General features: G+C 42.9%; 1 protein-coding gene across 6 annotated transcripts; it reads right to left on the reverse strand.

Moving 5' to 3' along the window:
* Positions 1-14: 14 nt before the first annotated feature.
* grid2ipa (glutamate receptor, ionotropic, delta 2 (Grid2) interacting protein, a) lies at positions 15-27,295 on the reverse strand. 6 transcript variants are annotated; one of them, XM_084926070.1, is made up of 23 exons: positions 26,826-27,295; positions 24,598-24,851; positions 24,175-24,507; positions 23,940-24,094; positions 14,559-14,834; positions 13,480-13,565; positions 13,331-13,400; positions 12,670-12,966; positions 12,208-12,359; positions 10,630-10,791; positions 10,071-10,177; positions 9,793-9,940; positions 8,649-8,980; positions 5,297-7,723; positions 5,076-5,163; positions 4,587-4,676; positions 4,254-4,450; positions 4,011-4,166; positions 3,632-3,718; positions 3,416-3,545; positions 3,123-3,241; positions 2,860-3,024; positions 15-1,644 (listed from the first exon to the last, which is right to left on the reverse strand). In XM_084926070.1, exons 1-23 carry the CDS (start codon positions 26,905-26,907, stop codon positions 1,564-1,566), a joined length of 5,994 nt encoding a protein of 1,997 aa, XP_084782196.1. In that variant the 5' UTR covers positions 26,908-27,295; the 3' UTR covers positions 15-1,563. The 6 variants fall into 6 exon arrangements, with proteins under 6 accessions (XP_084782196.1, XP_084782194.1, XP_084782197.1 ...); XM_084926068.1 differs by having other exon boundaries at positions 5,297-7,735; XM_084926071.1 differs by lacking the exon at positions 26,826-27,295 and adding an exon at positions 26,488-26,716 and having other exon boundaries at positions 5,297-7,735.
* Between the last annotated feature and the right edge of the window lie 267 nt (positions 27,296-27,562).

Raw genomic sequence — 27,562 nt, forward strand, 5'->3', positions numbered from 1 at the left:
CATTCACCCAAATGTGGATCTCACACAGCTCTTTATATTTGTCAGATTTAGATTACAATACAAAACACAGACTTAACACTTAGTAGGCCTTAAATGAACGCCAGTGCCTTAGAGGTTTACATTCTGTACTTTAGCCAGAACATTACAACTTATACCATTAGAAAACAAAGGTTTTACTGACTGCACACATGACTGTTACCGTAATAATTTGTCTTATGATTTCAAAAAATATTAGCTATAAGCTTCAGTTTTTACAAAGCACTGGGATATCTGAACAGCTGGTATACTGCATTATTAGTTGTGTGTGAAAATGATATCAAATGCTGCTACACGATATGATATTTCGCCCTCTCAGTGTATAGTATAACTCTATGGTCCCATCATATCACACATTCAGTAAAAGAAATACTTGGGTAATACATTAAAGTAACAAAGTGCTTTATAAATTGTAGCATATGTTTTCTTCATATTCTGGCTTATTCTGTACAGTCCACACGCACAATATAATTCCTATTTACACTTTAATAGATATAACACCAAACAGTGGACTACAGTTAAACATTCATTTATTGCACAGTGCCCGCTGTAAGATCCACATAATCCCACTTCGACAATCTGTTATCAGTGTCTTCGAGACTGGAGCCAGTGTCACCTTTATATACGTACATGTTGGTAGGATAAGAAGTAAAGCATTATATAGGAGCAATGCAGAAACAAAATGAACAATCCAAAAAATAAATAAATCCTACTGGTATATTGGCACGGTTTGAGATGGAAAATTCCACCAACAGTGACTTTGAGCCAATGATTCATATACACAAGTTGGTAGAGTCAGGAGTTAAGCATTATACAACAGCAATACAAAAAAAAAAAATCTTACCACCACAGCTGGCATGGTAGAAAATGGAAAATTCCACTGAAACTAAAGGAGTGCTGCAAAGAATGCATCCTAAGCTGAGGACTTACTTAAGAAAACAAGCTTCACTTAGTAAAGAATTTAGGTTACATTCAGTGCGGTGGGCACCTTAAAAAGGTCAAACTAATTCAAAAACTGCTTTTGTACTTTCATCTGAACCAACGAGTGTGAATATATTTAAATTAAATATCTATTTTTGGATCTATGTCTTAATCGTGGTTATGCCACAAAGATTTTATTAAATCATTGTCGTACCGCACTATGCAGGTGCTCAATGACCTAAACTTAGAGGGCTTAGAGAAATATTACTTAAACTATGCGATGTTACTGAGCGACTATCAAACAGCAGAGTTATCCTGACAGTTAAACAAGGTTGCAGTCTACTGACTGGTCTTCATCATTGAAGATACATATAATATAGTACAACACTGGTCTAAAGCTACATTATCTGTCTTTGATGCCAATGTTTCTGCTTTTCCCTTCATCTAACTTGTTTTTTTTTTGCTTGGTATTGTGATGTGTGGTTTATGTGCTTGTATGTTAGTGTATTTATATACTGGTATATGTATATAGGATGTTTGTGTACTTGGGTATACTTTGTTCTGTATGAACAACTGCATGTTGTAATCTCCACACGTGCATGTGTGTTACCAGGCCAGCGGGGAGGCCATTCGTGGACTCCTGGGGCTTTTTGGGATTTCAGCAACTTGCTGATCACTCAGAGCTCTCTGTGGCAAAGAAATGCAGAAAAAAGATGATGCAGGATTTTCTTTTAATTTACTTTTATATACATCCTTTGTTTTTCCATGTAGTATTATTTTTAGTTTTTCTAACCTACTGCTTTGTTGCATGCATCCTGCTTATTGAAATATGTAATATTTCTAGATATATATTTGTATTTTTTGTGACAGTCGTTGTGCGTGCCTTATATGGACAAAAGTACTGGGCCACATGTACAGTACACCTGCAGGAGGTGCTCAGCCATGGAAACCTATGCCATGAAGCTCCAGGTGCACAGTTTTTGCGCTGATGTTAATGATGGAGGTTGCACTGGTTGACTCTGCTCTTAACTTTATTTGGTCTGCTCCTTTGTAGCTGAGCTGCTGTGGTTCTTAAACACCTCCACTTTTCAATAACACCTTTTAGAGTTGATTGTGGAATATCTGGGAGGTGAGAAACTTCATGAACTGACTTATCCCAGTGATGTTTATAAAAAGCAGACGGTATGGGTAGGTACTTGATTTTATACACCTGAAATCATAGACAAAGAGGTGTAGCCCTGTACTTTTATTCATGTGGTCTACTCACTACATAGAAATGTTAATAAACAGGTGTAAAAAAACAAAAAACAAAATAAAAGTTAGATATGTTTGAAAACCACAAGCACAGCAAAGCTCAAAAAGAAAAAGCAGCAGAGGAAAAAGGAAAAGCAAAGAGCTGCTGCACTTAACATACTGAACACTAAATGCAAATGATAGAAATATGCAAAACAGTGTTACATTTTTCAAAACTCTGCTTTTTTAAAATTTAAAGTATAGCATCTAAAACCTCCAATATCAAACGTCTGGCGGGCTGGAACACGTTAATGAATGCTGAGTGTTTACAAAGTGGCCCTGCTAGTTTACATCATGAAGCTCATTATCAGTGCTGTAACCTAGCAGAGTGCTTTTTTGATTTAATGCAGACAGTGCTCATTACTAACACAATGCACGGCCCTCTCTAAAAATAAAAACACTGGCAAAGCAGAAAATATAGCAAGTAATGAGGCAGTCATCAGATGATAACACAGTGCAACTGTTTATCTGCAACCTTTTAGGTTATGCATCACAAGCAGTTGAGCAAAAGCAACTGAGACGGCTGGGAGGGAACTACAAAGGAAATATGCTGCAGACGCAACAAAGATAATCATTTGAATGAAGAATGGCTCAATATTTCCTGCTCACCTCAAACTTGTTTATGAATTCGGCAAAGATACCAAAGAAGGCCTCGGTATTTGTGGCTTTGCCGTCTTCTCCAAAGTAGGAGGCAGTCTTGCTGAATTCTTCCATGGCTCTCTGTTGGAGAGACTCCAGAGACTGGATTGCAGGATGACTGTTTTCCAGGAAATTCTTAACACCATAGAGTTAAGGCACAAAAATGTTTAATCTTATTTACTACATAGTGTTTTCTTTGTCCCCTGACCCCAGTGGGGGGGTTTTAAGGATACACTCATGACAACAGCAAAGCGGTCCTCAGAGGTCGCAGGCATCTTCTGACAAGCTGAGCGAATGTCCTGGATTGTGGTATGAAGGTCATTCAGATCAGAGTTGATGTTCCTCTGGTTTACTAAAAGCAGGTGTGCGTGCGTGCAACATAGGAAACCAGAGGCAAGAGGAAAAAGATGCTCAGAGACAAAAAGCAGATCTAGCCAAAATGAAAACAACCACTTAAATTTGACAATCGTGCCAGTACATTTTTGGCACTCTCAACGAATGTTAAAAGGCAAATGTATGTATCTACCTTTTGCTGCAAGTGGAACCATCGTAAGATCTTTGGAAAAATCCAACACATCCGGGAAATGTTGACATAACGATTTAACCAGGATATGCAGAAATGTTGACTTCCCGTCCACTGTTTTAGTTGTGCTCAGCTGCACGCGATATTGTGGAGTCATAAAATACACATGCAAGCCCATACATAAATACTCCATAATATGTTAAATATCATTCGGTGTACCTCTGTAAGGAAGTTGATCTTAAAGCCTGTAGTTTTGTTGGTTTTAGGCTGGCTGTTATTCAAGTAGTTCCCCATCGCCAACACAAACTAAACAGGGCACAAATTAGTAAACAGATCTGTTATTGTATCAACAGTAATTTATCTTGATCGTTAATTTTAACCCCTAGTTTATGAGTGTAATTTTTTTGTTCCCGTAATTTAATTTTTCTTCTTTTCTTCTTCTTTCACACAAAAAAGACATAATTTAGCGAATGTCCTTCTTTGCTTCTACAGTGACTCTGTCTCTTATCAGTATCTCACAGACTAGTCAAAAAAGTATGTGGTATTTTCATGTGTTTCTAATCTACAGTGACATAACCTTTCTGAACATAAGGGCTACCTCTAGTATTTTAGCTAGCTTCTTGCTGGTCTTCAGCTCCATGGAGGCGTTGTAAATACAGTCATATGCTCCTTTCAGCTCCTCTGTCTTCTCCTGAAGAGAACACTTGAAGAGGAGGCACTGGAGGCGGGTCTGGTACTCCGGTACTGATAACATCTGATATATGCACAACAGGCAGATCAAGATAAATGAAAGATCAATGAAACTCAAAAGTAGCCCGGTAACGGTAAACCAGCACTGTACCTGCAGCACAAACTGATCTGGCTCGCTCAGTTTGCTGGGGTCCTGTCTATACTCTTCATATTTTTTGACCTCCTCTGCATCGGGGGCATATAGTAGCAGCTGTTTAATGTGGGCTGGCTCCAGCCTGTCTGTGGCCATGTTCATCAAAATCTGACGCAGTTCCCCTGGAGACAGCTTCAGGTGGGCTATCAGGATGGCTAGAGGCAGAAGATAATCATCATCAAAGTACTTAACTCTGATTCACAGAGCTACAACTATGGTTTCTAACTTTCATCTTGACATCTTAATTGCAAATGACATTTGAAAAATTTTATTAAAGGCAGTCATACTCACAGGCATTGTAAGCTTTCTTATGGGACAGAATTTCTATAACATCTTTCTTCTTGAAGGTTTCTAGCTGAGGGGATGGTTCTGGGGCAGGCACTGAAAATTAGACCGGGGAAGTTAAATGCCAAAATTTAGAAAGGTAGGTGAGAGAGACTGGACAAACAGATTTAGTCTAAATTTTCCTTTTACATAGCTTACATTGATTTCTTAGAGGCAAATTATATAGAGTACAATGACAGATCAAGCCAAGGTCCTTCAACCCAAAGAGGAAGCTGCCTCATTCTTTGTTTAAAAATTCATCTCTGTATCCTTGGACTGTGATTAAAGACATCTAAAAACCTGATATGTTAAGGTATAATGTTGTCTTCCCATCAAATGAATCACTAATCAAAGTATTTTTCACTCTTTATACTGGGCTTCCCTAACTCTTATGAATATTTAGCTGTGCACACAGATAAAAGCACTCCAGTTAGGCACACAGCCCCTTATACTCACTGGCGCTCTTCTGTGTTCCAAAGTGCAGCTCCAGATCCAGATACTTCACCATGTCATGCAGTTTTTCATAGTCAGAATTTGCTCCCAACTGTTAGAAACACAATTTTGTTTAGTTTAAAAAAGGTCTAAATGTTATAGTTTTGCAAAATATTTTACATTTAGAATTCTAAATCTAAACTCGGTGGCACTTTGAGAAGCTTTGGCTTCCAATCAGAACTCACCTGTCCCCATATTGTCCCTTCTGAGTTTTCCACCTGCTCCCAGCGCAGCCTCTTTACACTCATATGGTTGGAGTCCATTCTGGACAGACTAGGTCTTGGTAGAGGTGGAGGGGAGCAGGGTGGGGGAAGAGGAGGTGGTGGTGGGGGCTCTAGGTGCTCCGTGGGGTCAGAAAGAGAGTGGGGGAGGGACTGGGGCTGGCTCTGGCTGTGGGATTGTTTATGGTGAGGCTGGGATTGTGACTGGTGTTGAGATTGCAGCAAATGATGCGAGGGCTGTGACTGTGGGCGGGCAGTTTGGGTGGAGGACTGGATTTGGTGCTGTGACTGGGGGTGTTGAGGCAGTGGCTGAAAAGTGGAGAGGGTGGGTTGGTGTGGCTGCAGGGGTTGAAAGGTGGAGAGAAGGGGCTGGGGCCTGTGAGGCTGCTGGGGAGGGTGGATGACGTGAATCTGGTGCTGGTAGTCCTGAGGAGGTGGCTGTGGGGTCATGTGATGGATGTGGTGGATCTGAGGAGTGCTGGAATGGTGGTGCGTCTGCTGGATAGAGTGGGGTCTCTGGGGGGAGGGTTTTGTGGGCTGGGGGTGGTGGGTTTGGTGGATCTGCTGCTCTTGGTGCCTCCCCTGCACCGACACTTCAGTTTGATGATGGCCCTTTAGACTTCTCCTGCTCTGATGGGAGTGGCCATCCCGATTTAGCTGAACTGGGAGGGATGCAGGCTCTTGCTGGGTTTGATGCAGAAGCTCTGTGGAGGAGTGATGGGGCTTGGGTTGGTGCATTTGATGGGCCTGATGAAGAAGCTCTGTAGAGGAGTGGTGCGCCTGGGGTTTATGAATTTGATGGAGCAGCTCAGTTGAGGAATGGTGGGGCTGTCCTCGATGCATCTGGTGGGCTTGGTGGAGAAGTTCGGTGGAGGAGTGGAGAGGCTGTGTTTGCTGCATCTGTTGAGCCTGGTGCAGGAGCTCTGTTGACGAATGATGGGCCTTGGATTTGTGCATTTGGTGGAGCACTTCTGATGATGAGTAGTGGGCATGGACTTGCTGCATCTGTTGAAGCATCTCAGCAGATGAGTGGTGGGCCTGGGATTGCTGCAACTGGTGCAGCACCTCAGCTGAGGAATGATGAGCCGGGGCTTGGTGCATCTGGTGGAGCATCTCAGTTGAGGAATGGTGGGGCTGGGGTCTTACACTCTGATGACTTTGGTAGATGCCCTCTACGTACTGACCTTGTTGGCTGGGATGGCCTGTTGGTTGGGGTGACGGCTGGTGTGGGGGAGGCGCAGAACGGGACAGACGTCGGTGATGATGAGTCTGGTGGGCCTGCTGCTGCTGTGCTTGGCGCATCATGTAAAGAGGGTGGTTTGCGTGGTGATGGACGGAGTCTGGAGAGGGAAGAGGAGGTAAGGACTGAAGAGGAAGAGGTGAATGGGCTTTCTGCTGCGTTGGCTGGGCAGGCATCGAGTGGTGGCTCTGGTAGATCTGCTGCAGCTGTTGCTCTTGATACGCTTGCTGCTCCTTATAGGCTTGTCGCTCCTCATAGGCTTTTTGCTCCTCATAGGCCTTTTGTTCCTGGTAGGCTTGAAGCTCCTCGAATGCTTTTTGCTCCTTGTAGGCTTGAAGCTCCTCGAATGCTTTTTGTTCCTTGTAGGCTTGACGCTGTTCATATGCTTTTTGCTCCTGGTAGGCTTGACGCTGCTCGTACGCTTGTCTTTCTTGGTAGGCCTGTTGCTCTTGGTACAACTGTTGCTCTTCAAAAGCTTTTTGCTCCTCGAATGCCTTCTGCTCTTCATAAGCCTGTCTCTCTTTGAAAAGTTTCTCCTGATAAGCTTGTTGTTCCTGCAAGGCCTGCTGCTCTTGCAGGAGTTGTTGTTCTTCAAAGGCTTTTTGCTCTTCATATGCCTGCCTCTCCTTATACGCCTGTTGCTCCTCATAGGCTTGCCTTTCCTGGTAGGCTTGTTGCTCTTGGTAGGCTTTTAGCTCTTGTATGGTAGCATGCACGTGTAGGTCTTCCCTTGTAGGGAGGACTTTATGCAAGGAGTGGCGTTTAGGTGGTGGATTACTGCGGGGAGGAGGTGGGGGAGGAGGGCCGGATTTCCGGCGGATGGGCACGTATGTTCTTGGGGAGTGTTCGGGAGTGTAGCTTAGTTGGTGCTGCTGTTGCTGCTGCGGTTGACTCTGTGCAGGTGCTGGGGGCGGAGGAGGCGGAGGTGGATCATTGAACTGGACTGGTGGGGGTGGAGGAGGGGTCATGGGGGGTGGGGGAATGTGATCAGAGGAAGATGAGTAGGTCAGAGATGAGGCATTTTCTTCTCCACTGCTGCTCTGGACATCACTCGGGCTGCTGAGCTCTGGAGCGACAAATCCTCCACTTTCTTCTTCATCCACCACCAAATCGTCTTCATTATCCTCATCCTCTTCATCTGGGAAGCCCATCTGCACAACATCCTGGCATTAACACCAATTACACTTCATTAGACCTAATGCCAAAGTGGATTTTTTTGGTACATTTGTCAAACTACAAGAGTTAACCAGAAATAAAATACATAAATGTGTAAGCAGGTTCTCTACAACCTCCTCAATGTATTTCAATGCAAATGCTGCAGTTAAGTTTTTAAATCCTTTACATGCTCTTTCATTTGAAGATTTATTTGTCAGGTCAACAACAGCTTGTGAACCTCTCTCTATGACACATATTATTCTATAAATTGTCTTTGATTTTAAAAACACCAAGGTCAAGGCTGTCCACCTATGAGAAAACACCTATGAGTATATTTTAATGATGCTTTATGATGTTGTTTGAAGTCACAGAAACAACAGAAATTCACTGAGGGTAACAGACTATTCTGGTCAAAGATAATTTCATAATACTTTAAAATAAAGCACATAGAACCCTTTAAAACATGCAATTCTTAGTCACAAAAATAAAGAAAAGACAATTGTTATTCATCTTTCATGCTGGATTGAGCAAATATGACATGTTGTACTGCAAAAATAAAAATATAAGCAGATAACCTACTCCAAAATAGGAGCCAGAGGCATGAGACAGATTGACCCTATACAACAAGAGAGACTCTAAACTGGTAAACTGTTGAAATCTTATATTAAACAAACTGGGGAAACATGTCCCAGCATCTTTTATTACAAACACAGAACAATGTCTTTGTGTGTCCTGTGCTTTGTGGTCACAAAGGATTTAACAGGCATTTCATTTTACTGCATAAAGCACCTTGTAGAAATTAAAGGAGTTTTGATTACTGTGAAAAGTTAAACATTAGTTTTCCCAGTAGCTAAACAGTTACTTGATGATAATTTCATTTCAGTGCTTTGCAAAATTGGTGCAGTGTTAATGTGATTCTACCTCTTCATAGTCGTTTTCAGGAGTCAAGAAGTCATCGACAATTGCCACCCTCTGTCCCAGCTGCTCGCTCAGTGCATCCAGAAAGCGGTCTGTGTCTTCAGAGCGAGGCGGTTTGGAGAAGGTGTAACGGCGCTTGTTGCTGCGGTGAGCAGGGGGGCTAGACGGGTAGTCAGGGGGTTCTGGAGGTGAGGGAGGGGGACTGTCAAGGCTGATGTAAGGGTTGGACTCCCCACTGGTCTGGCTTGTTAACCCTGATGGGTAGAACTGGGATTGTGGGGGGCTGGGGAGGGGCTCCGGCCAGGATGTATGGGATGAAGGGCCTTTGCGGCTACCTAAGACAAGGAAATGATATATTGTAATGATGACAGCAGAATCTTGGCTTTCTTAATTATGTTTAAATGTAGCAGTTAAAAGAAATGTCTCTTTAATGATACCTTGCAGTCAGTGAATTATGAGAACAAATACAAGTAATGATTCTCGTGTTCATATTACATACAGTAATTACATTACTATCAGAGAAATCTAATTTTTGACTGACAGGTGTACTTAATGGTGTGTTTTCTAGTTCCACATCCACCATCACCAAATATGTATGCAGCTCAGTGTTCGATGACAGCACTTTGTTACTGATGTAAAATTTTTAAATCGTCAGAGCCTAACCCAGTGTGATCCAGATTTAATTTGTGAGGACTGCTCTGATCCTTCCCACGTGGGTCATAAAAAAAGATAAATTAGATTAAATTTTGTATTTGTCTCAAACCTCTGCTCTGCTGTGTATTTATGTACAGCAGGAAAACAAATCTGTTCATTTAACCCAGGATTTTTGTATATATTTCTTTTTCTGCAGCCCTTTTTTGTCATTCCCCTTCACTTCTGTGTTTTCCCTAAAATCTCTCTCCCTCACACACACACACACACACACACAAACGTTACCTAGGTGGTTGCTAGGTAACGTGACAACGCCCCAATAATATGTGACACAGATAAGAAATTTCAGGGCTCTAAGATGTACCTGTGTGTCAGGTTTGGGTGCTCAGCTCCTGATCATATAGGAGGTTTTCATGATGTACAGACAGATGGAGATTTTGTGTATTAGAGTAAGATTCCACTCCAGCTCCAAATGCAAACGTCTACAATCAGCTACCTGTGTTAAGGTGTATCGTAGGGGATGCCGTGCGTGACGGAGGGTCCAGATCCAGCAAACTCTCAGGGGCAGGAGGCGGGCGACTCTTCAGAGACTTGGACCTCTTGGCTGAATACATGTTCTCCAGTTCAGCGTACACTGCTGACAGCTTACATGGTGAAAATGTGCAAACGAATATATAAATATATATATATACTGGTTTGAGAATTCTTATCCTAACTCTTTAATTGCCATTATTATATGCATCTTGTCTCATTAAAATGGGCATGGCTACGTACATTAGTGAGGTTGTTGGGAGTTTCAGGGAGAGAGGTACCATCCCCTGACTGTCTCTCTCCTGGAGCTAGCCTCATCCCCGTCTCCAGTAATGGCTCTGCACGGTGGCCTATGATAACACAACCATTGGAAGAACTTAGACTCTTATGAGTGAGATAGACCCAAATATAGATTCCAGCTTTGCATGTGTTGTTAGTATTTGGGCTTTGGGTGGCTTGTGAGTTAGTGAGCAGAGTGAGTGAGATCAGTAAAGAGATATACTGGATTTAGACTGATGTTACTACATGACTGCATGGGATCATGTTAAATACATTAAATAATACATTAAATATGCAAATGTAAAAGCATGTAGTGATTTCAACAAAACTGTTCATATAAAAGAAGCTTGAAGAAAACTTAATTCTGATCAATAAGTGAATTTAAACAGGACCGTGTGGACAGGCACAATGATAACAATATCAGTGCTAATGGCGTCATGATCGTGATAGGAGTCAAGCGTGCCGAGGTGGTCGGGGTGTTAATGTTGCTGCTGATGATGACAGAGACAGTAAAGTTCAGTACCCATGCCCAAGTGTGTACCAATGACCAGGTCATCAGAGCTACGTCCCCTCACACTGCTCCTGTACGTGGTCCCTGTCACCCTCATGGAACTGCTACGGCGGTGGGGCTCAGGGACAACCTCGGGCTCCGGAGGAGGGGGAGGTGGTGGTGGTGGGGGTGGAACTGGAACACACACACATGTATTGGCAATGCAGGAGTGTAAGGGGCTGCAGCACCTGGGTTGATTGCATTTCACCGAACTAGCGATTCTATTTAAGATCCCCAAAAATGACCCGTGATTATCGTCAGGACATACGTCTCTGCAGATTCTCAGTCATCCTGGTCATAGTAGTCCTAAGAGCTTGAAACGAAGTCGACTGACTTCTTTAAGTTGTTTGGAGATGTTCAAGAAGCTTCTTCAGTTCTTAAACCAAAAGATGGTGAGTCCCACAAATTGGAAAAATTGGGAAACTGTCTCTGAGGAGGTGGTCATTATGCATTGTAACATGAGCCAAGCCAAGCCATGAGTCATTGCTACCAGAGGCTTCGAATGAAACCACAGTGAGTGGCGTATCGATTCTCATCCTTCCTATCATATGACCTGTTGAGATCACCTGACACAAGATGTGAATGGGGGTTAAGCTGCCTTAGATGGAATCTCAAAAATGCATTGTAGGTGGCTGACAGTTGGTGTCATAAGCATCACCTCTGTTCAAAGATGGTGATTCACAGCGGACATAGATGACCTCTTTTACTCCTCTTCTCGGTCCAAAATGTGAACACTGGCATCCTCAAAAGAGTGACCTTTGTCCTTTAGGTGCAGATGTACAGATGAATCTTGTCCTGTCGAGGTGGCTCTTCTATGCTGTGCGATGTGTTTATGGAGCGGCTGCTTGGGTTCTCCAATGTAGAGGTCTGAGCACTCCTCGCTGCACTGCACAGCATACACTACATTGTTTAGCTTGTGTTTGGGAGTTTTGTCCTTGGGATAAACCAGTTTTTGTCTGAGTGTGTGGTTGGGTCTAAAGTGCACTGGGATGTTGTGCTTCAAGGGAACTTTTTCTGCCCGATTCGTCCCAATCACCCCAAGTTTGTGTTCCAGAGAGTGGTGGGAGTCAAAGAGTAGGTACTGGTCTGTGTGGGCTTCCAGTAAACTTCAATGTTGAAGCTTCCATCCTCCGTAATACAACAGCACAGCCAGAAACATTAAATTATTATCTTTGTATTAACTTTGCATCTTCCCTGGTGAACTTTATGTTTCTATCCAAAGAGCTGATGTGAACAGTGAAGGCTTTGACTTCTTGAGTTTTGATTTTGACCCAGGTGTCACTGATGTATCTGTACCAGTGGCTAGGTGCCGTCTCTGTGAAAGAGCCAAGAGCTTTACTTTCCACTTCCTCCATGCAAAGGTTGGCTGCAATGGGTCTTGCTGGCAGTCTCCACTGCTTCATTTGAAGGTATGTGAAAAGTGAGACCACATCAAAGGACACTGCCGTTTCATTAGAAGAGTCTCCATCTCACACACAAACACATTTTCATAATCCATATGTAATACCAAGTGTCATAAAAATGTAAACTACAACAAATTTGTGCACTTACCTGGGGATTTGTATCCAAGAAAACGTGAAATCTTGCTCTGGCAGTGCTCTTGCTCTTCATACGTAAGCAGCTGGTAAACAAACTGCCAGATCACCTGTTTTGCTGGAGTGTCCAGCACTGGGAAGACATCCACGATCAGAGTGTCAACATTCCTGTCATTGAAGCACAGGCAACGGGACAGAGATCACCTGGCTGTCCAGTTAGAGGTCAAAGGAATTAGAGGGTAACAGGAAAATTTGAACTCAGGTGTATGGCCATCATCTATGTAGTTGGCCCAAGTTATTGAACTGAACTGAAATCCAAACCCACAACTTAATTTGCTTCTAGCTGAGCAAAATATAACCATATTAATATATTACTAGCAATATTATTGAGTCACTAGCTTTCTCTGTCTCCCCCTTATACAGTACACAATCTATGGTCTCTATCCATACTCTCCTTCTCTCCCTGTGCTTTGCTTACCTATGCTGGAAGAAGTTCTCCAATGCTTTGCAGATTGTGTATCTCTCCTGAATGGTCAGCAGGTGCTCCAACTGCTGCCCAAAGGTGCGACCCTGAACCCTGATACTAGGAGGCAGAATCTCTGCCACCCACTGGAGGGAGCTGAGCACAGGAGAGCGGGCCCGTTCTGTAGGAACGCCGCCTCCTGCAAGGTCCTGCTCTGCAAGGGTAAATGTAGGCGGCCCATCCTCCACTACCAGTGTGGGCATGGCACCGCTTCCCTGCAGCATGGACACTACCTTTTCATGGGAGGAGGTCCTGCAGGCGGACAGATGGTATCCAGGATGTCAAAGGCATTTCTACCAGTTATTTAGTAGAAAAGCTAAAACTTAATATTTAGTGATGTCACTACTACTTATGTCATCCAAATAACCAGTAACCAATGAATGAAAAGTTGATTTGGGGGGTACTTTCTTGTCATATTTTGTCTTACTTCAGTCTTGTAATATATTCAAAGGCTCCAAATTTTACAAATGAAAAAATATCTTTAACAGTGGGACCATAACAACATGTTTATGCTAACTTCCTATCACTTTTCTTCTTTCTTATTTCTTTACAAGCAAATTGCTTTAGGATTTGCACTGTTTTATGCAAAGAATATGTGCAGTTTATGCAGTTCAACCTCATGTCCAGTCCATTGAGAAACAGGATGCGGTCTCCTGGTTTTAGACCAGCTTTGTCTGCAGGACTTCCTGAAGAACAGAGAAGGAATGACAGACAGTTTACCTATATGGAGTTCATATTGAAGTCCATTATCTGCTTCATTCTTACCAGGGATCACGGAGTCAATCCACACTGGAGCATGGCCTCTGAGAGTGAAGCCAAAACTCATGTTGCCCTTGCAAACTCTCACTGTCCTAAAGAAGCAAATTTAAGCTTCAGTTAACAACCATACTCAGAGCTCCTTTGTTGTAAAAGAAAAGCAGGTCACCTGAAATAATCTATCACATTCAGGGGCTAAATCAGCACGACTGTAGTAAATATTAGAAAACAGGTTACAAGAAAGCCCTCTTAAACTTTTAAACATCATTAAAATAACATCCAGTGGACAGAAACTGTTACAATAAATGGGGTAAAGTTCATTAATTGTCAAGCTCAGTGAATGTAGCCTTGAGTCACATAACATAGTTAAACATAGTTCGTCTGCCTTTTCTGAAAGAAGCTGAGCAGACTTCCATATTCAGCACACTATTTTAAATTCACATCCTGCATGAACAAGCCTACTTAAATATGGACAATGTGTCCCCAGGGAGCTGTATAACGAGGAGATCGGGAGTGTCTTGTGGCGGTTTACTCCCATAACTTTAGCAGAAGGTGAAAGGATGCTTAAATCATGTTTAAAGGTGTTTTTCAAACACCTCTCAGCATTAAATCTTTAAATGAGTTTATATGAGTGGAAAAGCGAGTGACGTCAATTCATGATGAAAAACGACATCACTGCAGGAAAAGAGAGCAGGCGTGACTGTCCTAATAGGTTTATGTCGCCACTGGTTTTACCACTTAAGGGTCTATTTTTCACTAAAATCCTACATGTTCCAGTTTAAATAAATTCCATGCTTACACAGAGACGGCTGTTCAGGCAGTTTTGGGGGGGTTTTTTTGGAAAGGTGCAGTGATCAAACATAGGAGGATAGACAGTTATTTAAAGAAACTGGCATCTTTAAGACTAAAAATGACATACACTGTGTAGCTGAAGCCAGCACACTCTGGAACTGATTAAATGTTAGCAGAAAAAATCCAAATTTCTTATACTGCTCATTATTTTTGCAGAGGTGGGACTTGTGCACCTCTTTCTTTTTGCTCTAAATAAACTTTAAGGAAAACCAAAATCATTGTTACTTAACACAGACCTGCAGTTTGTGGTGGTGCCACTGGAGTGGCCAGCTACGAGTGACGTGGTCTTGCGCATGCCTCGGGCAGGGGGTACCACACCTTCCTCTGCGTGGGTGCGTGGCACTGAGCTGGCGCGGGTGGAGACAAGAAGGCGTTCGGGGTGATCTTCGCTTCGGCTACGGCGAAGGTGGCTGCGGCTGGGGTCACTAAAGCTGCGCCCCTTCAGCCGGCTCATCAGGCTTTGGGAAACCACTTCGTCAAAACGCTCCCGGTGCTTCTTGGGAATGAAGATCCTGACAAACATTGTGGGATCAGAACAAACCCCAGAGAGACTGGATAAGCTTTTACAGCAAAGGAGGAGCAGTTTCCAGTTCAGCTTCTCTTGTGTTCAGTCAGTACCCAGCAATCTTTTTTTTTTTTTACATTTGTACAAGAGATCAGTATCATATATAATAAAAACAAGCAGTATTTCACCCTAAACCTTCCAAACAAAAATCAAGATTCTTTATACTAATGTCTCAAAACATCTGTTGTCCGAGGTATCAAAACTGCAGAGGGATTCTTGTTCTGATTACGTATTGCTCCAACAGCAGGATCCACTTAATTGGCTTAAAAATAGTTCAATCCGTATCATCTCATGGGAGTGTCGAGGCAAGCAGAAAGAACTGGTCCAACATCTGAGTGTGTGTGTGTGTGTGATTTTCGTGAGAGTTTGCATGTGAGCGAGAGAATGAAAGAGACGAGAGACGAGCTTTGTTGTGTGATCCTGTCACATTAGCGGCTGCAGGTAAAAGTGTTCAGTATCAGTGACAGCTCACTGCTAATATACGATATGTGAGGAAGCTCAGTGCCAGAGCCACCTCTGGGAGAAAGCACTTCATTCCCCCCCCTACTACTGTTATTTTGCCCTCCCATCATCTACTCCAAATGTGGGGTTTTTTTCTTCTTAAAGGAAAAGCAAACCCTCACATCAAGTTGCCATTAAATTTAGTGTGTTAAAGGGTGTGTTGTGAGGGTAGCGCACCCAGTTTCCCCCGGTCTTTTGTATGTTTCATGCACAGAGATTAAAAATAACAAAACAGAGTTGTAATTTCTTTTTCAAATAATGAATCAAGCCAAAGAGAGCTTGTATTTCAGATGCACAACCTCTCAGAAGCTTTGCGTGCATCAAAAAACTTGCTGCTATTTATTTGATACAAATTTCTCCCTTTAATGCCTACATCATGAACCTGATTTTTTCCAAACTGCACAATACATTTTTAAGCAATACATTGCTAAAAAAAAAGTAGCCAAATATAGCAAATATATTTATGATATATGGAAATTATTTTCTTAATTTGTCAGAAGAACACCCTATTTTCCAAAGATTTGAATTTTCTCACAATTATTTCATGGTTCAGGCTTTGAAGGGTTAAGATCTTTAGCATCAGCTTTAAACACTGATAAAGAACCATTTTCTTACGGTTTCTACTCACACCCAAACCTGACATTTGCCACTGATCTTTTTAGATTGCTTGAAATGTCTGGTCCCATTAAACTCTCCTGCAGTCTTAGTGCTGTCTGCTGGTTTATATTTGGCCAATTATCTGCAAGAACAAGAAAAATGCATAACAAAGCAACAGAAGTGACCTAGAAATGGAAGAAATATTGCCAATAACTGTTTTGGAAAGTGTTTTATCGTGTGCTCCTTCTTTAAATATAGGGCGCTTCTCTGTTACACATACGCGCGCACCTCCCCGCCACCTTTTCTCTTTTGCATATCTTCCTCCCCATCCTGCCTACAAAATGATGCTCCCTCGATTCTCAACACAACTCTCTCTATCTCTCTAACTTCACCGTGAATCTCCTGGGTGCTTCCACTGTTGCAGAGCAGGAAAGAGTGCTTTGTTTTTTTCAGAGTGCACCAGTTCCAGTGTGGCTCCATCTACACAGCATAAATTCTGATTTAAATCCCAATAAGGCTCAGTGGCGCACTTTGGATTTCAAAGCTGTCACAGTAATTTTAGAGGTACATTTGGGAATATCGTTAGGAGGCAAAGATTAGATTATTCTCAGTTTTGTAGTTTCTTAAAAATCCTTGCTTATGTAGTGTGTTGCCTTCATACCAATATCTTAAGATGCAAAGCTGAGGGAATATAGATATTCACTCTCTAGAGAATTATTAACACAAAGTTATGACTCACTAAAACGTAAAGGTTTTTGCAAGTGCACACTGATATACACCAGACCATAGCTTTAATTAAAACCAACCTGGAACACTGCACATTGATCGGTATCCAAAACCCAGCTATGCACAGGTGAGACTTTTAAAACTTCTATAAATGAGGTCATGCACTCCCAAGCTGTATGTTAAACCACTACCAACATCCAGTGCTCATCATCCACAAGAATAAAACACTCGGTTTAATACAGTCTCTAGTTTTGTACTGTTGGTAAGACTTGTGACATTTATTTTGCTTACTGGTTGCACCTGCAGCTTTCATACGGTTTATTACATTTATACAAGAACAAACCTGCAATACACTTGTACGTATATTACAAGCATAACTCAAAGAGCACAAAGCCAGAAGCACTGCAAAATTACAGTTTGCTTTTCCACAGTGTCTCCTGGTACAGAAATTATTCCACCTTGACTCAAACACACTCACAAATACATATGGGAACTAACTGCTGATTCGCTGTATGTTTTTCAACCTCATTAACACTTAATGACTCTCGTGGTCTAACCCAGCCATGGACAGACTCGCAGCATCATCAGGTATTTTCCCTAAACTTGAATAATGGAAAAGCAGTCTGGATTCTTGCAGTCTCACTGACATAAGACCAAACCCATGAATACACAATGCACTTAATTATAGTCACTCTTATGCAAACCTTCTTTGTTTCACTGAAGAAAGACACACTAGATAAAGCAATGCTGTACATTTTTTTTTCTATTCACTGATGTCAAAAACTGATTTATAACTGTCAGTTACACCCATCATTAGGGAAAAATGGAAACATGAGTGAGTGAGTGAGTTGAGGTGGTAAAGTTGCTTCAGTGACTATCAGATAATTGGTTTTTCATGTAACCAAACAGTGTAGTATGCCAAGTGGCGTTCCCCATGGTGCAATCACGGGCCCACATTAACTTTATCAAAAGAAGCTCTCTTCACATACTTCACAGATACAGTGTTTATTAATGCACAGAACATTGTTGAAGACTTGTGTTGAGGCTCATCTGGAAAATGTAGCTGAAATACAGAGTCTTTACAAAAGATTCAAAGACTGTAGTAAATACATGTCCACTTTCACCACAACCATAAGGTCTTCCTGTTTCCTCCTGCCTGGCAGGTCTCTATTCAACATCATTTGTCCAATATATTCACTATCCCTCCTGTGTATTTGTCCAAACCATCTCACCCTTGCCTCTTTAACTTTGTCTCCAAGTCACACTACCTGAGCTGTCCCTCTGATGTACTCATTTCTATTCCTGTTCGCTCCTGGACAGACCCAATAAAATTTCCTAGCATCTTCAACTCTCCCTACCTGTTTTCTTTTAGTGCCACCACCTCCAAACCATACATCATAGCAGGTCTCACTACCATCTTCTAAACCTTCCCTTTCCCTTTTACTGCTTTCTGTAGCATGTTGGGACAACCTCCTCAGTGTTATCAGTGACACAAATTCTTCCATAGGTAATGCTTCATCCACCTAAATTCATGTTAATTATGAACCCAAAAAGGTGTGTATGAGGGTGACAATGATTAAGTGCACTGTGTATTCATGCAGCAAAAAGTCAACTCTTCCCTGGAGGGCAGAAATGTGTTCTTCTGTAACACCAGATTGCTTGGTACTGCTATTCCAAGGACCATGCTCCAGTTATAAACAGCAATACATAAGAGAAAACAGTATCCATCCAAGCCAGCAGAAAGCCAGAGTGAGTGACAAAGAAAGAAAAAGTAGGAAGAAAAGGAAAGACAGACAAGCAGGAGCTTATGAAGTAACGGCAAAAAACGGAAAAGAGACTGATATGAAGACATGAGCTGTAAAATCTGATAGTGTCATGAGACTAGGAAAGAAAGAAGGCAGAAAACTAGAGCTCTTTCTAGGCCAGGGTCATATAACTATTGGGAATGAAGTTGTATGTTCTGCGCTTACACCCTATGTAGGCCATTCAACTTTCCTGAAAAACAGTCATACATCACCATGGTTCCCCGGACAAACGGAGTTGGGGGGAAATACAAAACAGAATGGGGCCAGTTTTTACACGTTTATCACATTTCATTCTGTCAGTTATTGGTTTCTTTTGCTGTCATCGCCTCTACTCCCTCTCTACATCCCTGTACTGTAACTCCGCTGAAATGATCTGACCTACGTCAAAGAAACTTCTACTTGTAAAAAAAAAAAAAAAGAAAAAAAGTTTAGCCTAGCCAAAACATGTGAGCAGAAACTTCAAAGCTTCCCTCCAGTGAAGCTGGATGTAGGCCTTGGGATGCCCTCAATTATAAGGAGGGCGAGATAAATCTATAATTAGGTCTGAGGGACGGGTGGATCAAGGACATGATGCACAGAGGGATGAATGACAATTGCAATCAGCTGGGAAACTCAGTGCAAGAAAACCATTATTAACATCATCACCAGACCCACTTCTGATCAGCTAATTTAACAGCTGGGCCAAGTATGAATCTGCAAACAGGAATCACACTATGTGACACGGTGAAGTTAAAATAAAGAGTGAAATTAAAAAGCCTCCAAAAGAAAATGCGAAAGTGGTTGTTGGGAGATGTCAAACTGAGTTTTGCTAAAATCTAGAGGTTTTCTCATCCCAGCTGGAATCTGATATTTCTAGTTTTGACATTTTCACATGCTAACACAAAGTGTAAAATTGATCATCATTACACACCTTGATAACAAGCCCACCAGATATAGTTGCACAGCAGCGCTCCAGCAACTTCAAATACAGCTCAGCACAACAACACAAAGCACAGTGAACACTGTTCTGAGATCAAACAAAAAGTGCCATACCGAAAGTGTTTGGAAAGGCTCCTATCCCTTCCCATGGCTCTTCAGGGCTTTGAGGAAGTGTCTGAGCTCAGTTAAGCAATGCAAATGCCTCCCCTCTGTCTCAGTTAGTCCCCATCTAGTTTTGAACAAACAACTCTCCCGGACAAAGGAGAAAGGAGAGAAAGATGAGAAACGCAAAGGTGTCCTGGATCTCAAAGGTGCCTGCTGCAGGCTCGGAAAGCAGCCAGATGAAGAACGAGATCAAATGAGAGAGAGGGAGGGAGCAAACTATAAGAGCGGCTGTGGTTTAAATCCTTCCACACCTCCAAAACATCCTCAGGCAGCATCATTAGCTCTTCTCCAACTTCATGTTTGGGGGAGCACTCTTTGTGCCTTCCCATCCTTTATCCTCGTCTTCCACAGGCACCAAAAGACAGAAGCAAAGGCTCGAGGTCAACACGGGGTTGTCTTCTTGGTCTCGGTTAAAGGATAATCCTCAGTATTGACTTGTCCATCATTCAGCAGTGAGAGGTAGTGAGTGACAAATCTTCTCTTCCCTCAGTGGAGGAAAGAAAGAATGACAAGAACAGAGGAGTAAGTGAGGAGGGAGAGAGGAGAGAAGTGGAGAAGAGTGTGGAGCCCCAGTGGAATTTCATAGGCAGGTCAGCACAATGAAACCGTAATGTGCATAAGTGAACATGCAGGAAGTTTGGCAGTTGTGACTGTGTGATTCATCCCTATTCATTACATGTATGCTAGGTAGGAAATGTATCCAAACTGGTGCAAAAACTACCAGAAAAGACTGATTCATAAAGCAGAAGCTGAAAACATTTTGGCACTCAAACACAAAAGGATGTGAAAGTCTAATTAATTCACACCTTTGAAGTCTATATATGGATGCAGTGTCAGACAAAGGCTGACACTTCACTATACTCACAAGTTATCAAAACACTGCACAACCACATGAACAAAAGAGCTAATAGGTACTCCCAGCTTGTCGCTAATTTCAATTGTCAAGCACTTGCTGACCCCTGGGCTTTACAGCATTTAAGAATTGACACTGGCAAGTGCACCAGAAACCTAAGAGAGACTTTATTAAAAGAAGTAGGCTGCTTAAAAATAGAACACATCCTTTGGGAGGAGGGGAGGCGAATCAGCGATGGGGACAGAGGCAGACTGAGCAGCGTGTGGCCCAGCTGGTCAAGTTTTCGCAAGGCGGACAAAAGAAATAGTTTCATGAGCTGTTAAGCACACCTCAGATCCTCTGACACAGACCCCTCATTATCAGAGGGTGGGTGGAGTGTTCTCACATTCGTGTGTAACACAGTCAAGCATGTGCATGAGTGTGTGAGGGCTGTCGTAGTAAGTAACAGTGATTGAGGGACACAGACCGGCAGATTGGGTGGCAGAAGGAGAGCAAACATTTGATTCTCCGTGCTCAGAACGACGACACTGGCACCAGGCTCATGACGGAGCACACTAATAATCGTATATCTTGCTGTCGGGCATCTTAATTCCTTAGTCAGCGGCTTGGATTCCCAGTACAGCTTTTCAGATCACTGCGATTAGGAGTTATAGCACAATCAGTATACTTAATGAGACAAAAAAGGCAATCAGTATCAGCAAATTCAGGCTAGGGTAACAGCTCTGAATAGCTCCGTCATGCTGACAAGTTAAATGCAATAAATGGGGAACACAGTTTACTAGTTAGCACCAAAATGCATCTGAAGTTATAAGAAAGGTCACAAGCAAATAGCTGAAATTATGACAATTCATTGTGAGGGGACCATGCACTCAATTTTGTGGACCTTGTTCTAATCAAAACTCAAAACGAGCAATGTAAACCTCATGGTTTTAATAAAACATGCTCACTGGAAAGTCAAACCTATAAACTGCAGTCAGAGGGCTTTTTCATGGGGAACCATGAAAGTCTGAGCAAAAATAGCTAAGAAGAGATTACATTCATATTACAAATTTCATTGTCCACAGAAACTGTTTACATCGACCAACACAGCGCCTGAGGCACAGCTCCTGGAAGCACAACTCCATACGGCTCCCACCACAGACAAACTAAAGATTCAGCTGAAACATAAAGACCTTTCTTCTAAATGTGGAATATAAAGTTTATTTTTAGCCTTTCTTGAGACTACAAACTCAAAAAAACCCTTTCAAATCTTTTTTTTTTTTAGCATGTAGGCAACATAACAGGCAGACACAAAGACAAAAGCGTGGAACGTAGCACATATACATCAAATCCTTTCAAGGTTATAGCATTCCTGATTCAGCACCACAGTATGGACTTGTGGGTAAAAGAAGGTAGAGTTGATTTTTTTAAAGACAGACTCAGACAGTTATTGTTAGAGTTATTGCTGAAAGTGAGAAAAACAGCTCAACAGTCCTCAGTCCTCTATGGGTACAGCTAATGCATAATTGATGGCTCTCCTGTGGACAACAAACATTGCAAACCATTTGTTTTTCCCAGGCAGCTTTCTAAGGATGGAAATGAGCCATCAGTGCTGTGAGACAGACATCTGTGTTCAAATGAAACTGAGACGGCTGGACAGCAGCTTTGTTTTTTTAGCTGCAGGTAGAACAGATTCGTCACCAAAAAAAAATGAGGCACAGGGAAAACTCATCACTAATTGATTGTAACAAGTCGGCTGTCATAGAGTGCTTTAACAGCAGTGCAGTTTACTTGATGACCAATCAGAAATGACCACACACGACAGATGCCAAGGAAGGCAAACTCAATGACCAGTTACATGCTGAAAACGCTCTGAAAATGAATCGTGACAAATTGTTCGGTACTCACCTGAGACAGCAACTCATAATGTCTCCCAGTATGGAACTTCAAAGCCACGACTGTGTGGATGGAGATTGAGCATCTGCATGTTTCACTGTGTGTTACTATGTGTGCAAAATCTCATCCACCGGCAGCAAACTGGCTGTAGCAGCTAAGAGCTGTATGCAGAGGAGGGAATAAAGAGCATCCAGTAATGTGATCCACACAAAGAACTGGTGCGTGTATCAAAGAGTGCATCATAGCTGACAGGGAGATGTGGGAAAGAAAGAGACCAAGCGAGAAAAAACCAGAGTGAGAGTGAAGTGAGCAGAAAAGACAGAGAGAGCGGAAATGCAAGCGTGTGCAGCGGTGTTGTGTTTTGGGTTTTGATTTTCCAATGATTGCTGAGAAGGAAGAAATGCAATATTCGGCGGTCACACTTCTAATCATACGCTTTTTGCATACTATACCTGAGGTGGGGGGGGAAACAGAAGAGTGACATTCAAGCACCCAAGAGCAGTGTTAGACATAAAAGAAACTTATTTATGTGTGGTTTTGACGTGTCCCTGACACAGTAAAATGCTGAATGAGCAGGGGTTCCTATGGCAATTCACTAGGTTTTTCTTGGTTGTTGCTGTATAAGGCTATACTGTATAACTTTACCCAATATGACTAGAACTCCATCTACAAGCAGAAACAGTAATTTCAGCTATTTTTGTTTTGGACCCAGAAATAGGTTCATGATCACTTGAAGATGCAGTGTTGATTACTTAGAACGTGTCACTATGCTGTTAATAAACCTGGGTCCCTATGATTTGTTAATCTTTTACACTTAAGTATGGCACCAAGCCAGTCACATACAAAGCTTCAGAGCCATCGAAATATCTTCTTAACAATGTAACAAATTCAGGGTCGCAACCAGGGTGAAGCCTATCCCAGCAGTCACAAGCAAGAGGCAGGGTACAGCAGTCACACAGCACTGTTCACAATAACAATAAAATAAATAAGAAAATGAAGTGCCATAATAGCCAATAAAAAGGCACCATAAGACACGATGAAATAAACAGGTCTTTTAAAAATAACTGAATAATAATGATTCAATGAAATTCCCCGTAAACTGGGGAACAACTAACAAATTCTGAGCCTGTGAAGACAGCGAGCAGCAGTGTATTTTGTAAGAAGCTGAGATTTTAAAAAAAAACTGGCTGTTTAGTGCTCTGTAAGTAAATACAAGAATTTCCTGAAACATATTGGAACCAATGTAAAGACTATAAAATGTGAGTACGTGAGCTTGCATTTTATACAGCTTGGAGTAGTGAAAGAGATGATTATAATCCAAGTCTAAATACTAAATATCATATCAGGTTTGGCTTTGGTCTGAAACCAGATGTAAAAATGACCAGAACTGTGTTGCACTGTGAGTCTCCCCCTCATTGGTATTCCAGGGACATCTAAGTACGGGAGGAACAGTTTTAAGAAACTCTTGTTTTTCTGAGTGTTGTTAATCACTGCATAAGAAGAAGTAAATCATTGAAGCCAATCTTCTTGAAAGATGCACATGGCATTTGGTCAGGCTTGTTTTACCCCCAAGTCTCTCTCTGATTGCATATCTGGGTGAATGAATAGCTACCTGACACTGTCAATCAGTTGCTGATGCTCCTCGGTGATCAGAATATCAGGCAGGGCCTCAGCCAGACTCTCCACATCCCTCTCAGCAGCGTACTGCTTTAGCACCTCAAACAGCTGTTCCTTCACATCTGGCTCCTCTCCTAACACTTCCTCCACCTGACAGAGAAAGAAAAAAAGGCATCATTAAATATGTTAAGTTTCAATTCAAAACATGCAGAAAAATGATAGAAAATTACTTTTTTATTGAACTCCATGGCCTTGTGGGCCCGGCTCTCCCTGACGCTATCCCCGCTCTGTGACAGCACCCTCATGCTGCTGCTCAGCCGCTTGGGTCGACGAGCCATGCTGAGCACACCCAAACGCAGAGGTCGTCCCTGAGCTGCTTTTATCATGGCGGCTGCTGTTTCGTGGTGCTTCACTGGAATGCCGTTGACCTCCATGACATAGTCCCCTGCCTTGAGGCCACTGCGGCCAGCTGGACCATTAGGCATGCAGTCCTCAACCATTAGGGGGCTGTCTCCCACAATGGTGAAGCCAAAACGGCCATCTGGGCCAGGGTTGATATCAATCTGAGAGGGCAAAAAATGAATAAAGTTTGCTACCTTTGCACCGTCTTCACCATTGTAGAGCTAAATGCGGGTTATTGACTTTCAGCTGACCTGTTCAATCCGTGACACCACCCCGATGCTCGGTGGGACCGTCTTGAGGGTCTGAGCCAGAGCGATCAGCGCCGGTGTGCTGAGGTTGGTCACATCCTGGCCCTCTATGTCCACCACCTGGTCACCGGGCTGTAGGCCAGCCAGGTAGGCACTACTGCCTTCTACAACAGACAGGATATAGCTGGGCCCAGTGCCTCCAAGTCGGAAGCCAAATGCCTCTGGCCAGTTCTGATTGGTGGCTGGGAGGCCGAGGTCTGGATAACAGAAAGAGAAATAAAACTTGGAGAGACGCAAAGAAATAGCTCATTTATACATTTCTTGGGCAGAATTAGGTATTAACAGAGCAAAGCTTCAGACTCAAAGATGGTTATTGTCACGGGTTGCTTAGAGGATCCACTCGCAGGACTCCTGGGTAGCGTTCAAACAGAGATTGTTTATTACAGATCTTCACCAAGTGTATGTACAGACAGTGCGAGGTTAGTGCTATATACAAGACGTGAGGGGCAAGGGTCCAGGGCTCCAGGGAAAACGGGGAAATCACACACGCGCTCAGAACAGCCTCTCTCCACTCCGCTAGCGACCTGTCACTCCTTCCACACTCCACACGGGGAAACACGGGGACGGGTCCAGGGAATCTAGGAACAAAGGAACACGTTAAGTCTCTGAGACAGAGGCACGGGAAACTTGAGCTAGGTGTGTACTGACAAGAGCCTTCACAACAATCCAGCGTTGAACAGCTGATCTCCTCCTTCTAATATACCAGCTGGTCTGATGAGGCCCAGGTGTGCACGATCCGGGAAGGCGTGGACCGAGGGCGTGAACCCGCCATGAGTTCCGCCCCGGCAAAACAGGGGAGAGGGAGAGAGAGAGGAAAAAGAGAAGAGAAGGGGGGCTAGGAGTGGAGAGATGCTGATCAGCGCCTTGCCGATCCCGCAGGTCGTGACAGTTATATCAATAGGCACTTTACGAAGGGGTGAAACCATCTCTGCTTTACTGCTTATCGCATGTTCTGAAAGCATAAAAAGAGCATTGCTAATCTGGTCCAAGCTCCTAATACAGTGGAGGTGGTTGCGAGCTGTAGAATAGAGGTCAAACCGACTGTTTAAATGGGCCAACTGAGATATGGAGCTGCTTGTAGCTGTAGCAGCAGGTGCACTGGTCTATTTAATGAAACCGCAAAATTTCAAGGCACTCTCTCTGTTTTAGAAAGATTGACTTTTAATAAACCAAAGGAGGTTATTTATGCCTGCTGCTATCTAGCCCACATGTCAAACCAGCGGCCTTCCCCTGGTCACTGGCCTCATTAAGCTGCTGTAGGTCTCCCAGTAGAATCACTCGTCTTCCACAGCCATCCGAATGCATCGAAGATATATGTAGGACATTATTGGGAGTGTTAAGTGCACTTTGACTTTACGTGCAGATGCTTTTATTTTGTTCCAAAATCTTTGTCTATGTTCTTGTCTTTTGCAGCATCCATATTTGTATTTGTATTACAGTGTTGCTTATTAGGACCAGCTAATTTGTACATAGTTGTCATGTATGTGGCCAAGATTGAAAACTTAGATGCAAGTTATTTGATCAAACAGTGATCAAATTTGCCAAGTCAAGCCAGTGCCGCTACTCCATGAAAAATATAAATTATGACATCATGGTCCCAAGGCAGAAAACCGGAAAGGAAAACACATTAAAAAATATTTACCAATTGCAACAACCAGCACCAAAGAATTGTTTTTCTTCTTGCATATGATTTGTCTTGTAAAGACACAGAAAAAAGAAAGAAAGAAAGAAAAAAGACTAATTAAAAAGCACAAATTCTCTGCAAGCCTTTGTAAAGTAATCTGAAAATGTCAGACTCTACTTCAAAACAAGACATAAAAAAACAGATCTTACCAGAGCACAGGGATGAATATTCAGGGCGGTGAATACAATACATATATACAGACTCAAAAACCCACCGAGTTTGATCTCAGCAGCAAACAGTAGCTGATTAAGGCTTTAAAACAGACTGGAAAATCGCTACTACTGAGATGTGAATCGTAATCTTCTCTCCCTGCAAGAACATAAGCGGCACTATTGAGACTTTCTTGTCCTCTTCTCTCCGGCTTGTGACACAGATACACATCTGAGCTCCAGGTCCTTTTAAAGCTTCCCTCTTTATCTGACTTCCACTAGATGAAACACCTCGGGAATAGCATAAAAATAATTATCATTCTGAGAAATAGACTTACAGAAATCTTTGGAGGCACTCCGAGTTCCTGACTTGCTCTGGCGCAGGGAGAAGCGGCCCTTTCTGCTCAGGAAACGCCTCATCCTTGCCCGGCTTGCGGCAGGGCACGTTCCAGCCAGCCTATCTTCACCCCCAGCTTGGGGGCCGATGCAGCCAAAGAGTGTCCCAGGACACCCTCACGCTGCTCCTCACCTGAGCTCACTACCTCCAAAGGCTTCTACCCACGTAAGTAAATCAAGTGTACCTGAGAGGTCACATTTGGAGATTACGTAGGCCAGTGCCTCCCCCTGTTCTCAGAGAAGTAGCAATCTGAGGCAGTGGTGGTGGAGGCTGGAGGAGAAGGGAGAGTGTCTGAAAGTCAGGTTCTCCATCCTGGGTGAAGCAGCCTCAGTCCAAACCCTGTGGCTGACGATCAGGAAACTGGGACATGCACACTTGGTCCTGAAATGGTTCTTTGCGAGAAAAGGTACAGCGAAGCCCCATTTTTCTATAAATACCTTTCTCTCTCTCACTCCCAGCCTCTCTCTGTCTCCCTCTGTAGCTCATGTGCATGAGGCCCTCTCAGAGGGCTGAAGGATGACCCAGAAACTGTAGAGTATGAGCCAGGGACACGTCTCTGATTATAGCATCTGTGCTAACCTTGCTACTGGAGCACTGGTTACAGAGATGGAGCCTACAGATAGGCTCAAGGTTATACACATATCAAATACAACAGTGGTTTTTTGGAGGGTTTTTTTT

The sequence above is a fragment of the Perissodus microlepis genome, chromosome 4, assembly GCF_051167445.1.
Source record: "Perissodus microlepis isolate ML-2025 ecotype Zambia chromosome 4, ASM5116744v1, whole genome shotgun sequence".
Classification (NCBI taxonomy): Eukaryota; Metazoa; Chordata; class Actinopteri; order Cichliformes; family Cichlidae; genus Perissodus; species Perissodus microlepis.

What these genes read in the sequence shown, in the direction of transcription:
- grid2ipa (XM_084926068.1), bottom strand. Translation starts at nt 26,907, where the DNA reads ATGAGGCGTTTCCTGAGCAGAAAGGGCCGCTTCTCCCTGCGCCAGAGC. An exon ending in GGTTCCACTTGCAGCAAAAG is followed by an intron (nt 3,242 to 3,415) that starts GTAGATACATAC and finishes ACCTGCTTTTAG; the next exon opens with TAAACCAGAGGAACATCAAC. An exon ending in AATTCATAAACAAGTTTGAG is followed by an intron (nt 1,645 to 2,859) that starts GTGAGCAGGAAA and finishes TCTTTGCCACAG; the next exon opens with AGAGCTCTGAGTGATCAGCA.